This window comes from Tenrec ecaudatus, chromosome 15 (genome assembly GCF_050624435.1).
Source record: "Tenrec ecaudatus isolate mTenEca1 chromosome 15, mTenEca1.hap1, whole genome shotgun sequence".
NCBI classification, from domain to species: Eukaryota; Metazoa; Chordata; class Mammalia; order Afrosoricida; family Tenrecidae; genus Tenrec; species Tenrec ecaudatus.
The window spans coordinates 50,189,484-50,203,842 of NC_134544.1; the positions used below are offsets into that span (position 1 = coordinate 50,189,484).

The following is a 14,359-nucleotide window of genomic DNA, read 5'->3' on the forward strand; positions in this document are numbered from 1 at the left end:
CTACTCCACGCCTTTGATCAAGCCCCTACGGGCCTTCTTACACCTTCCTGGCCATAGGTTTTGGATCACTTATTGTTTCCTTGTCCCTAGGTTTGTTAACACCTACTTCCTAACCCTACCCACTGCCTCACCCTCTCCCCTCTCCCAGAACCGTTAGTCCCAGTTTCTCCTCCAGAATGTTTATCCCGCCTATTTCATCTAGATCGACCTACAGAGATATAATATACACAAAAAAGAGCAAAACAAAGCAACAAAAGAAAACAACAACAAAAAACCAATGACAAAAAAGTAGTCAATCACAAAGGAACAAATATTGTATGCAAGCATTCTTATAAAATCAAGCAAGGTTTTCACACTACAGGAAACCACCTCTGATGGTTACCAGGAGCAGTGAGGAGAAGACAATGGTAGATAATGTGGGCGAAGGGAAAGATGGGTGCTTGGCCAAAGAAGTGATGGAGGCAGGGGAAAACCCGAGAAGGTTTGCTTGAATGAAAGACTCGAGGTAAGTGATATTAAATACACAGTCCTTCAATGACCGTGATCTACAAGTAGATGCATGGCTAGACAATGCAAGGTGAACAGATGTGGTAAGGAGCATGGGTGTATATACCCACAAATCTATTTAGATTTGGCATAGGATATATATTTATATATATATATCCTGTGCTGCAAATAGAGCCATGACTGTGGTGGAATATATAGGGGACAGAGCTATGAGAGCTTCTTAGATAGACCCAAACACCTTAGAGAATGAGTTGCTGGGCTTGGGGGTTCAAGACTGTAGTCTTGGGGGACATGAAGTTCAGTTGGCATAACATGATTTCCAAAGATAATGCTCGACGTTGCACCACAGTCTTAAAAGTTGATGAGCAGCCTGCTGAGGTACAGTTACACTGGCCAACACACATTTTGGTGCCTCCTTGTTTCTGGGTGTAATTGACCTGCTGCTTAAAAAAAAATGGCTCCAGCTTTCCCCTATCGGCTCTAGTTTTTGAGACACAGAACATATGCCGTATACCACTCCATATCTGCTCACCCAGAAAAAACTCAGGATATTGTCATGTAGTGTTGGCTAGCCTGAGATAGAGGAAGTGCATGCTGGCTCTATTTAAAGTAGTTTGTGTTGTACTAAATTTTTAAGTCAACTTATACATTGCATGGTGTGTTCTTTGATCCAAAGCTGAACAGTACACATTACATGAACTTGGTATTTTCCCCCAAGGATCATTTCTTCATTAGGAACTGAATAGCAGGCAGTTCCAATATGTTATCTTACAAAGGGGTCTGCGATAGTTTATTGTGCCAGCCTGGCCGATAAACACAAGTAGGATTAATTGAAGGGCAGAGGGATAAATGGCTCGGTGAGCCTCGCCTTGCTTGTTCTGTGCCTCAATTTAAAGGGGTACACTACCTGTGGGATGCCTAGCCTGTGGACTGTGTCGCTGTAAGTTGAGGTCCCTTTAATCCCACACTATTGGACTGTTCGTCTCTGGAGCTGGGGACCAACATTTGGTGACCTGCCTTGCTGTTTGCTGCCTGGGTATATATAGCCCAGCTCTCTCTACAGAAGGGGACTGACAACTGACGGCTCTCAAGCCTTAAAGGACTGCTAGTGTCTCACTGCTTTATAATTTAACTGTTAATTTCTTGTATTATCTATCTGTATATAATTTAACAGTTCATTTCTTGTATTATATATCTATCTTTAGAAATATATTTATATATAATTACTAGCAATCTGGTTTGTCCCTCTAGAGAGCCCTATCCAAGACAGGGTCAGAAATAGGAGCCTCAATGACAGAGTTGATTATGTGTTGGACTGCTAACCACAAGATCAGCAGTTTGTGCCCATCTGCTGCTCTGAAAGAGCAAGATGAATCTTTCCGCTCCTATAAAGATTGACAGCCTCAGAAACTCAGAAGTTCTACTCTGTCCTATAGGGTTGCTATAAGTCATAATTGAATGACTGGGAGGAAGTTTGGTACAACCCAAAATGGGTCTGTCAGAGTTCAAACTCCTTCATTGAAATTAAAATGCTCTAGTCTTATTATAAGATGGCACAACTTTACCTGTCCACAGAAACTCTTAAAATAAAATATAAAAATTTCCCAGAAAGAAGCTTGGAGTCACCCTTACCTCCGAAACATTTCACCTGAATTAGCCATCGACTCCTGTTTGCTAAAATCAGTTCTGAAATGTTTACTGCATAATTTGAAGAAGAAAGCTTTAAGTATTAAAAGATTTAAGAAAAGTGCAATGAAGGCGTACCTTTTCAACACTCAATTAACTTGCCTTTCAATAAATGTGCCTTTTCAATTAAAAATTTTTAAATTCCATTCTTTTCAAGCTGTGGGCTTTTCAATATCCAACCTGTCATCTCTGTATGTATTGTTCAGCCTCCGATACCGAAAGAAAATCCAGCTGCCAGCTAATAGATTCTAGTCCCGAGTGATCTTATGGGACAGAGAAGACTTGCCCCCGTTGAATTTCCAAACGTTTAAATCTTTTAAAGTTTGCAGAGTGACTGCTGGGTTCGAACCACTGACCTTATGATTGGGTTCAGTGCTTAACCAGGTAGCCACCGCAGGTTATTTACATATGGCTTCCCTTGGAAGCCCCTTAATACCTAGCGCCATTAAATATCGGTCTTTCCCTGTCTGAGACAAAGAACAGTGATAGAGCTCAAAAGACACATGGAAACAATTAGTCCTGCAGACATCATCCCTCACCACACTGAGGCTGGAAGTAAATGGTACCCGCAGCTGTGAAACGGATCACGTTAGTAGGTTCTGGACAGAGTGGAAGGAAAATGTGGAACTAAACTCAAAATCACAAGCGACTAGGTTTACTGGTTGAATAGAGACTGATGAACCCCCAAGACTGGCCCTTAGTCACACTTCACGTGTGGAACTGAACCTGCCCCCCACCCCATAGATCAATTTTCAGCTAATCCATAGATCCATCTGGGGAACTATTACACTTGGGAGGTACACACACCTTAAAATAAGCACCCATTGATCATCGGGCAGCACTTCCCCAATGGCAGAGTCCAGAAGGGCTAGGAAAGGAGGCAGACTGGAAACCGGAAACGGAGGAACGGGGACGCGCTGTTCTGCTGAGGGGATTTCACAATGAAAAGTGAAAGAATAAAACAAGGTTCACGAATCTCACTGAAAAGCCCTGGCGGTCCAGTGGGGCTACTGACTGAAAGGTTGGTGGTTCAAACCCACTTGCCACTCTCCTGTGGAAAGATGAGGTGGCCTGCTCTCGTAGAGATGTGCACTCTCAGGAACTCTGTAGAGCAGATCTGTGTCTGTCGGGTCGCCATCAGCTCCTCGAGGGCAGGGGGTAGTCTCTCTCTCTTGTTGTGGTTGTTTAAATATATGTATCTGTGAATTTTTAAAAAGTCTGCAAAGTCTCCCAGCGCCCACCAGTGGCTATCAGCTAAGTATAGCGGCGGTACAGGATTGCTTTGTTCATTTCTGTCCTTGAATGCCCCTGCCAATTTGTCCCCAAGGAGCATGACTTTCTTCGGATACAAAAGTTTAGCTTTTGACTGACTCATGTGTAGTAAAGAAAAGCAACTTTGTAAAGAACCAGCCCAAGCCTGTACGTAAACCATAGACCCACTGCTGCGACGTCAACGCCCCTCGTGCACCCGATATTACAGGGGTATGATGGTAGACTGCCGTGGGGCTGGTGTCCTCACGTGGTCCAAGCAGGTTCCTTTGGGGTTGCCTGTAGTAGCACAGGTCTTCCGCGTGCACCATCTCTCCCTCTCTACAGGTATGTAGACGGGGCGCCTTTTAGAGATGAGCAAAGTGGAATCAGATCAGTTTTGTCATATCTCAAAGACTGGGTGAAGGTCGAGGCTGAGCTCAAATAGTCGTCTGACCCCCAAACCAGTGTTCTTTCTCCTTAGCCCTTTCAGTGTTCTGTGTACCGGAGTTTTCCAGCTAACTGAAGTTTTAAAAATGGGTTGTACTAGGAACATTGCTTTTCTTTCTTTCTATTTCTTGAGTGTAAACCTTTCTTTAATAAATTATATGCTTTCTCATCAAAATTACTCTGGGCTAATTTTGGATAATTAACTGTTCTGCCACGGACTAGAAAACCAATAACCATGCTATGCTGTGCTAGCTAATTTCCACCACGTTGATTCTGACTCCTAACAACCTGTAGGAGAGGGGAGAACTGCCCCTGCGGGTTTCCAAGACTAGCAGTCTACAGGAGTGGAAAGCTTGGTCCTTCTCTCATGAAGCCCTAGTGGTTATAATGGGTTAAACATCGGGCTGATAACCCAAAAGTTGGAGGTTCAAGCCTGCCAGCCGCTCTACAGGAGAAAGATGGCCGGCTGCTTCCATAAACCCTGTGGAGTCTTTCTTCTCTGGTCTCAAGGGTCGCTATGAGTCAGGAAGGTGCTATGGCAGAAACATGGGTCCATGAGTAAAGTGGATGGAAATATGACTTCAGATTTGGGTACACAAAAGGCAACATAATTCACTTCTGTCTTCCAGATGGTTAAGATTGACAGAAACTGCCTTGTACATAAATTATGCATACAGTACCTCTTGATTTTGAAGCTGCTGGTTTGTTGATTTTTTTTTAAACTCCTGTGAAATCCTAAATGATGCTTTTTCTCTCCAGAGTGTCTCTGTTTTTGGTTACATTCAACAGCGATCTCAGATTGACATAGGAAAGGTACCAATAAATATTTGCATGAAGAAGCCAGTAGGGCCTCTTTCAAAATAGGCTGACAGCGTTGTCAAGAGTCCTGTTATGTGACTAAATAATTATGGTCAGTAAGGTGGCATATTTCTATTTAAAAGAATGGCTGATATGTCATTAGGATGGGTCAGCCTTAACATAATACTCCCAAGGCAGCCACAGATTTTTCCACCCGGGAAGCAGGGTTCGTGCCTAAGATATTTTGCTACTCGTGTGCCATAAAGTGTCACATGGGCAGAAAATGCGTGAATCACACCTCTTCCTCAAGGCATTCTATGTCATTGAAATGGTGTGTGTGTGTGTGTGTAAAATACATGCCCAAACACCTCCCTGCCATTGAGTCAATGCTGACTCATAGTGATGACCCCGTGTGGGTTTCCGAGTCTGTGACTGTTAACGGGGGTAAAATTATCAGGTGTTCATGAGGGAGGGAGGGGGGAAATGAGCTGATAGCAAGGGCTCAAGCAGAAAGAAAATGCTTTGAAAACAATGATGGCAACATATGCACAAATGTGCTTGAGACAATGGATGGATGGATTGTGATAAGCGTTGTATGAACCCCCAATAAAATGATTTAAAAAAATTTTTAAAGCCCAGTCTTTCTCCCTCGGAGCCACTGGTGGTTTCGAACTGCCGATCGTGTGAATCGCAGCCCAATGTGCAAACCCTCCACCATCAGGACTCCTAAAGGGGGTTCCAGGAAGCTTGTAGAGAAATTCCATTGCTTTTTTAGTCCATTTCCCCCACAAACCTGTTGAATCCCTCCCTCATATATTTCTTTAACACCAGGTTGAAACTTGCAGAAGAGTTGTGCTGGGTGCTCAGCTCCTTGCCCACTCTCCAGTGCTCATAAAGGTTTCCAATAGCACAGGTAAGAGTCTTATATTGACCTGCCTGGCTGGAGGTCTCCAAGAAGCCTGCTCTTCCCCAGTGAGGCAGAGAGGTAATAGCCCAGCTTTGTAGTGAACCGTGAGGCAAGGCGGGGGCAGACATTCTTAACAAATAAAGTCATTAAAACTTTCCACTTAAACTTCATCCCATTTGTTCAAGGCAATGTCCCCGGGGCTCCTGTTTGAACAGCATATAGCTAGATTAGATTTAGGAGGTAAATTTTTCATTAGCTCCCTCTGAAACATGCCTGAAGTCAAATCCCTTGAAGGATTCTCCTACCAAAAAATCATTGCTGCCCGGCTGCAAGGTGAGATGGGTGATTAAGCTACCAGGAAGCAGCAACGTGCAGGCAGCCAGGAAAGGGCCGTTTTAGAGATAAACTGATCAGCGTGCTTGAGAAAGAGGGAAGGAGGAATTTGAAATAAAATTTCAGAGGGCTGCTTCACGTCAGAGCATTTGTCAGATTTGCGAAATCCAGGAACGGAAATGATAAACATCTTTCTAGCTGCAGCTGCTGCTTTTTTTGTAAGTAGTATTTTACAGAATTTGTGTACTTGAACAGGAAATTTTTCTGAAGGGAAAATTTTTTTTAATAAATCATTATTGGGGCTCATACAACTCTTATCCCTATCCACACATACATCAGTTGTGTAAAGCACACTTATACATTTGTTGCCCTCATCATTCTCAAAACTGGCTTTCCGCTTGGGTTCCTGGAATCAGCTCCTCATTTTCCTTTTTCCCTTCCCCTCCCTACTCGGTCCTCCCCCCCCCATGAACCCTTGATAATTTATAAATTATTATTTTATCTTATCTTACACTGGCCAGCGTCTCCCTTCACCCACTTTTCTGTTGCCCATCCCCCAGGGAGGAGGTTATATGTAGATCCTTGTGATCGGTTCCCCCAGAAGGGAAATTTTTATAAAATAATTAATTTCAGACTATTTTTATGATTGTCTTTTTGTCAACAGGATTTTCCACAAAGCGACTAACTGTCACCTAGCTGGTTGAGTATGTGGGTGTAAACTGGTGGTCCACGCAGATCAAGACTTTGGGCTTTTCGAATGTGCCAGAAGGCTCCTCCAATACACCCGGGCTTTACCTGTCCCTGGCTTCCTGTGCTGGGAGAACTTTGGTGTAGTGGTTATGAGTTGAGCTGCTAACCACATGGTCAGCAGTTCAAAGCCACCAGCCTGTCCGAGGGGGAAAGGTTTGGGACTCCCATCAAGAGTGGCAGACTCGGAATCCCACAGGGGTGCAGTTCCTCTGCCTTCGGCCCAGCGGAACCAGCTCGATGGCGGGGAGCTGGTTTCGGTTTGGTTTTGAGCTTCCCGTGAATGGAACCACCTAGTGTGTGCTTTCGTGTTTGTTTGTTTGTTTTCTGTGTGGTGTGCGGACTATGTGGGCAGCAAGAGCGCTCCCGTTTCAACAGCCTGCACCTGTGACCTCATGTCCACTGCTACAGCTGGCGGCTTCCGCGTGGTGCTATGTCTGAGGCGTGTGTGTGTGTGTGCATGCTGTGTGTACAGGAGCTCGCCGATCCTGACCTCACTGTCAGCTCTTTCCTTTTCGGAGTCAGTAAAAGAGAGAGACTGTCAAACGGAGAGGGAGGGAGGGCGCGTGTCACAGGGTCATACGCCGTTGTTACTCCATTCGAAACCACCCCTGATTCCCCACTGCACCACGACTGATGAATTAGAAGGCGTCATGGTTGGGGTGTGGTCCTATTGGTAACAGTTAAAGCAGAGATGACCATGCTGCCCGGTGCGGCAGCCACGAACGACATGCAGCTCTCTTAATTAAAATTAAGCTAAAAGTCCAGTGGCTTGGTTGCGCTGGCCACATTTCAGATGCCCAGATAAACCACCTGGGGCCAGTGGCGACCAGGTTGAAGCGGGAGGATAAAAACCGTTTCCATTGTTGCTGAAAGTTCCTTTTTCCTTAAATTATTGAAGTCTGTGGTGCTCAGACTACCAGCTTAAGAAAGCAAATCAGGTTCGGTGACATGAGTTACATTTTGCATGGTGTGTCTGCCTTCTCTTTAATCCCGTTCTGGGTGTTCGATGTCAGGTACTCTTCCCCACCCCCTTACTGTCTCGTCTGTCCTTTGGAGCTGTCGTTGGCTTGGGGTCACACACAGGTGTTGGATTAGCAGACCACTGGACCCGTGGGTCTTACCGTGGATTTCATGACCGTCTCTGTCTGGGTTCAGGCTTTAAAGAGTCTCTCGGAACGATGGCCTCAGGGAGTTCTCCAGTACTCCACTGGCCCAGGAAGTCTGGACTCGGTCAGAATTTGAGCTCTGTTCAGCATTGCACCCACACACTATCGGGGTCCATGATCATCCTGTGTTTTTTTTATCACTGCTGTGGTGGGATTTTTTCTTTTTAGGCACCCTGATGAGACTCAGACAAGCATGTGACGGAGAGAACTTGGCTACGGCCACCCACCTGTCACAGAGACAGGTGTAAACACTTTGTTTGGCGTAGACCCGCGTGTGTGTGGACTAGAGCCCTGGAGACAATACTTTTGAACGTACCTCGGCCACGTGCACAGATAAGATACTGCTATCTGCACACAGACGAGGAACGTCCTGGCCAACTCAACCGGGAGGTCTGCCTTAGTGCTCGGGCCGTTTCTTCAGCCGAGGTGATCACACAACTGAGTCCTTTACACCTTCTGGTTGAATTTCCTGGTTTCCGTTTCTTCAAAACTCTGTCAGAAAGGCATCTAGGTAAGCTGAGCTATGACAGTGGGTGAGTAGAAGACAGGAAGGCTGTGGGGGACTTGGAGTTGACGCATGACAATAAGAAGGCGGAAAGTTCTGCTGCCCCGAAAGTCTCCCCCAGCCAAATGACCTCCCCAAGTGGCGTCCGTGTGAACAGGATGGGTGCTCTGCCAGGAGAGGTTTGGGTGGCAGGTGTCAAAAGCCCCACCCCAAAACCAGCTTCTAGGACAAAACCCCGCTTTCTCCAGGAACTGGAGTGCCCTACCGCAGGTTCCAAGGCAGTGAGCCCGGTGTCTCAGCAGGGCCAGTGAGGACCCATGGTCCTGCCAGCTCTCAGCCCAGCCCGTCTGGACGCGGGCATGGGCTTCATCCTTCAGCCGGTGGCTAGAAGGCTGCTTCAGTGCCCGCATTCCACGCCAGAGCTCCATGTCCAGAGAAATTAGAGCGTGCGTGTCCTCTGTCACGAGCAAGGGTAGAAGGGTTTTAACTACAGCATAGCTCTAGCACAGCGGTTCTCAACCTGGGGGGCACGACCCCTTTGGGGATCGAATGACCCTTTCACAGGGGTTGCCCCATTCATAACAATACCAAAATTACAGTTATGAAGTCACAACGAAAATAATTTTATGGTTTGGGGGGGTCACCACAACATGAGGAACTATATGAAAGGGTCGCAGCAGCATTGGGAAGGTTGAGAACCACTGCCCTAGAAGAAGCCTCTGAAATAGATGGTATCAGTTTTAAGGGTCCTGGCTAATGTCCATTACAAGTGTAATAACTTCTGAGCCCTTCGGTATCCCTCAGCCTCTTAAAACGTGTCCAATTGAAACGTCTTTCAGCCTGCACTGATACATACAGAAAACATGGGGTAAATTGCTTTATTATCAATGAGCTAATCTCAACATGCCTTAGCAATGGTCCCACAGAACAAGGAACATTTCTGGGATGGGTGCGGAGCCAAGAAGGAGAAGTCAGTCGGAGGGTTCACCAAAGACCAGTCCCAATATTCCAATCTTTGCAGCGTGCTCAAGCCTCAGCCAGCTGGAAATGACTTCCTTAGCCCTAAGAGTTAACCCTGCCTCCTGCTCCCCCAAACCCCCCGGGGGTTGGGGGGCTGAAGAAACCTGGTTGAATTTTAAATTTAGCAGTATCCATGCATTTGTAATTTGCAATGTAAATGGTATCTCCTCCCAAGAAATCTGGAATCCTTCAGCCGATCAGTTATGCTCCCTGTTTCTCTCTCTCCTCCTGCATAGACCCCACAGTGTTAGGGCTGTGTGGCGAATGAGGTCACAGTCTGATGACAATATTAACCCTGCAAATCTCTTCATTTTTGCCTGCGCACCCTCAGGCAGGATATGGAATGTGTCCAATTGAAAAACGATTACAGACTCTGCAGCGCTGTAATGGGCTGAAGGGTAGCAGGGAGAGGGTGTAGTGTGTGTGTGTGTGTGTGTGTGTGTGTGTGTGTGTCTCAGAAATCATTATCTAAAAGGAATTCAGGTAATATATATCACGTAAAAAGAGAGATTATTTTAGGGCGGGGATGAGAAGAATGTTTTCTGTCACCCAGATTTCCAAAAGTTCAATGGTTCTAAACCATAACAATTTTAGATTTCCTACCAACTACATTCTTTGCATTTCAACCTTTTTTCCTACCCAGTATCTCTTTAACACCTTCCCTTTGTGTTACAAACCACCTTTTTGGGTGTTCTTGCGTCTGTTTTGCATTGTCAAATATGTACAGAGCAGTATAAAGAATGAGTACCGAGAACTCCCGTGAACTCGCCACCCACTGGCAGCAGTGAACCGTGAACTCTGATTTTTCAGAGTGCTGGGCGATTCTGCATGTGGAAAAGCACCATGCAGATGGTAAACATTTTGTGCAGAGGCCCAGTCCCCACCCGACCCGAGTGATGTTGAGTTCCAGAAAGCCGAGTGTGCACCATCACGCCTGGACATGTGGTTAATGCTAAGTAGTCTAAGAGTTGTGCCCCAGGTAATTCCTAAAGCTGTTCCAGATCATAAAATCTAGGATGTTTTGCAAATTTATATTTTATCGTGCTGAGTTTTGTGCACAAAAGCTCGATGACACTCCCCCTCCCCCACACACACACATTTTGTGTTCTCCTTCAAAGGCAGTTTTCCAAGTCGCTTTGTTGTGCCTTATTGCTGACTTCACCACACATTGTTTGCATGTCTGAAAGCAATCTGTCTAAATTATCAAGTCGAGAGACTGCGATAGTTTATTGTGCCAGCCTGGCCGATAAACACGAGTAGGATTAATTGAAGGGCGGAGGGATAAATGGCTCGGTGAGCCTCGCCTTGCTTGTTCTGTGCCTCAGTTTAAAGGGGTACACTACCTGTGGGATGCCTAGCCTGTGGACTGTGTCGCTGTAAGTTGAGGTCCCTTTAATCCCACATGATTGGAATGTTCGTCTCTGGAGCTGGGGACTGACAGTTGATGACAGTTGGTGACAGTTGGTAACCTGCCTTGCTGTTTGCCACCTGGGTATATATAGCCCAGCTCTCTGTACAGAGGGGACTGACAACTGGCGGCTCTTAAGCCTGAAAGGACTGCTAGTGTCTCACTGCTTTATAATTTAACTGTTAATTTCTTGTATTATCTATCTGTATATAATTTAACGGTTCATTTCTTGTATTATAGATCTACCTTTATAAATATATCTCTATATAATTACTAGCAATCTGGTCTTGTCTCTAGAGAACCCCGTCCAACACAGAGACTACACTTGCATCTCTGTCTCACAGCACCAGCCATAAGCCTCTAAACAATGTGACCCCCTTCATTGAGTGCCAGAGACTTGGCCTGGCTTGTCTGTGGTCTGGACACTAATTTGCAAGCAATCGACTATGTTTAGTGTTTGAACTATTTATACTGTGTCCATGGAAAGGATATCATACTTTATTTTCTGAAGAATTCCCCTTTCTGAAATGGGCACTGGCCGCCACAGTGCGGGTCCCCCTCTGCTCTGCTGCCTTACACTGCACCTCTGTTCCATGGCCGCACAGCCTGGGTCAGCATCTGCCTGCCTCCGTTCCACAGGGGAACTGGGTTTCTCCAAGAAGTCACATGCGCAGAACAGCTTGCTGGTGGTTCACAAGCATATACTAGCAGCTCGAGGGATCCCAAGTCCAAGGTTCTACCTTGGAAGACAACCAGGGACTTAGTAGACCAAGCGTGGGAAGATCATCTTAAAAGTCTGTGGACTAATAAGCTTATGATCATCTGTAACCAATGCAACGAAACTCAATGGTACCCAGTCCAGTCCAACTCACAGCAAGCCTCTTGGACAGCAGTTCTCAACCTTCCTCATGTCACGACCCTTTCATACAGTTCCTCATGTTGTGGTGACCCCCCCCCCCAACCATAGAATTAATTTTGTTGCTACTTCATAACTGTCATTTTGTTACTTTTATGAATCGGACGACCCTTGTGAAAGCGTCGTTCGACCCCCAGGTTGAGAACCGCTGCTACAGGATACGGTAGAACTAACTGCCCTTGTGCCTTTCTGAGACAGCAATTCTTTACAGGTGCAGAGCGCCTCATCTTTCTGCTGCAGAGCAGCTGGTGGCTTCAAACTGCTGACCTGTGGTAATCAGCCCCACACATAATCCACGACACCACCAGGGTTGCTCTGCAAGGTCACTACGTATGGGAGGTGTGCCTCATTTCCCTGATGGTAGGAACAAAGAATTTTAGCAGAATGTCAAGCAAGCATTTGCGAGCACAAGCGCCTTAACCAACCCAAACTGACTTCCAGGGAGCCGATTCTGAGTCATGGCCACCCTGCAGGACAGAGCAGAACTGCTCCTGGGAGTTTGCCAGACTGCAGCTCACCTTTCTGCTGGAGTAGGGCTCCAGGGCTCCTGAGGGTCTTATTTATTCCATGTACAAGGTAGTGAAAGAAGCCCCAGTGGTGTAGTGGTTTACATATTGGGCTGCTAACCACAAGGTGAGCAGTTCAAATCCACCAGTTGCTCCAAGGGAGACTGGTGAGGCTTTCTGTTCTTGTAAAGATTTACAGCTTCCGGAACCCTGGGGATCAACTTGATGCCAGTGGGGTTAGCATACCAGTGGGAAGTTTTCCAAGAGAAGGATAAATCAAACATAGTTAGATACGTGTTGCGTCAAATGTTGATTATCTTTTCATTCGGAATGATTAGCATTTCTCCACATTGCCATTTACCAATTGTTAAGGGCCAGAGCTCATTAGTATAATGAGCCCTTATAGTTCTCAGGGTGATCTGAAATGAACATGAGTTTAACTCCTTGATTCTGAGCATGTCAAGTTTTCCCTTCATGATAAACTCTTTTTCTGCTATTCACTGTGCCACCATTGCAAGAGCGTGCTTCCCTCCCTGATTTTATCACCAAATGAGTATTATTCACTACATGAATTGCATTGAATGTGGACGATAGCCCCTTCCTGTGGATCTTAATTTGTTCTTCAGACTGTACATGTCTCCTTCTCTCTCCCGCCCCAAAGCAGAAACCATGTCTAAACTTGCTTCTCTCTCTGTAGGACAGTCGGCCCAATATGTCAAGACCTCTGATCACTAGATCCCCTGCATCTCCACTGAACAACCAAGGCATTCCTACGCCAGCCCAGCTCACAAAGTCCAATGCGCCCGTCCACATCGACGTGGGCGGCCACATGTACACCAGCAGCCTGGCTACCCTCACCAAATACCCCGAATCAAGGTAATCTGAAACCGACCCACCCACCCAGCCGTGCATGTGTGTGGTGATCTTCCTTTGACCAGGGTTGGGGTTGGGACCTAGAAGCGCGGCATGGGGCTGCTGCACCGCAGAGGCTCTGCTTGGATGTGGCTGTCATCCTCTGTGAGCCAGGATCTGAGCCCCAGCTCAGGCAAGTGTGTGTAAAAATGCCACACCGGGTGGGGCTCTGTCATCATTCCACACCACAGAGCTCTCTTTCTGTGTCTCACATCTTTGCTTCTACCCAAAAGGGGGTGAATCCTCTCCCCTCTCCAGCAGCCCCTTTCTTCTGCCCTCATCCCTGAAAAGTCTGTCTTAGAGATGTGGATAGTTTGGGAGGATATCAGCTGGCCCACTGACTTGTGAACGGGACAGGGAGCAGTTAGACAGACTCTGATCAGTGGGCAGTATATTTAGAACAATGTGCAAAAGTCCAGGAAACCAAGAGAGACCTGTTAATAAAAACAGATTGTGCGGTGGGAGGAGGTCTGGAGTGGCGGGAGGGTGAGCCTGGAGCTTAAGAAGCAGCTCAAGCCCGATCAATAGCATATGAAGAGGAAGGGTAGTCGTACAGGAACGGTATGGAGAGGGAGGGGGGTTTACAAAGAGACACTATAAATTTATGCCGGTGCGATATCCCCTCCCGCCCCCCTTCCCGCCCATTTCCAAAGGCGCTCCAAAGAAATAATTTACTTTGCACACTGAGACAACCCTCTTGGCTGGGCCCCAAGATTTGGGGGCTGGAATGGCATTTCTCTCTGCCAGCTGGGCGGCTGGGCCGGGAGGAGGCGTGAGCTCCCCCGTGGACTGACTCTTCTGCTGGGTTCTGCTCTTTGGGAAGGGAAGAGGCCCTGCTTAGGCGGCAGAAAAGCAGTCATTGTGGTTTTTAACCATCTCACAGAGTGACAGCAGGTAGCTGTCTAACAGCAGCAACTCATAGCAGGTACCGCCGATGTAGAGGTCACAGTCACCTTGATCACCGGAGGAAGGCTGTTTCATGTTTTTCTCTTCTCAATGTGTTTTTATTCTACTTATTTACAGTTGACGAAAGGATGGGAGGGTTGGGAAGAAAGATGAAATAGTCTACCTCTTGATTCCCTGGTTTAATTTGGGAAATGAAATCAAAATGAAAGGGTTCTGTAAAGGAGTGTTTCTAATCAATCAAATATCTGTATTGAAATCGTCCTATTACTGCGTTCCCACCTTCCCTGCGTACATTGGTAAGAGATGCTGCAAAGTCCTGTGATAGTGACAGCTAGGTGAAT

The 14,359-nt window shown here is 46.5% G+C and overlaps 1 protein-coding gene across 2 annotated transcripts in view; it reads left to right on the top strand.

The window, feature by feature from the left end:
- Positions 1-14,359, top strand: part of KCTD1 (potassium channel tetramerization domain containing 1) — a 132,297-nt gene that overhangs the window by 40,917 nt on the left and 77,021 nt on the right. For both annotated transcript variants that reach the window (XM_075533102.1, XM_075533101.1), the window contains exon 2: positions 12,898-13,076. In XM_075533102.1, coding sequence (XP_075389217.1) covers positions 12,913-13,076 — 164 coding nt within the window. In that variant the 5' untranslated portion in view covers positions 12,898-12,912. The remainder of the gene's footprint in view (positions 1-12,897; positions 13,077-14,359) is intronic.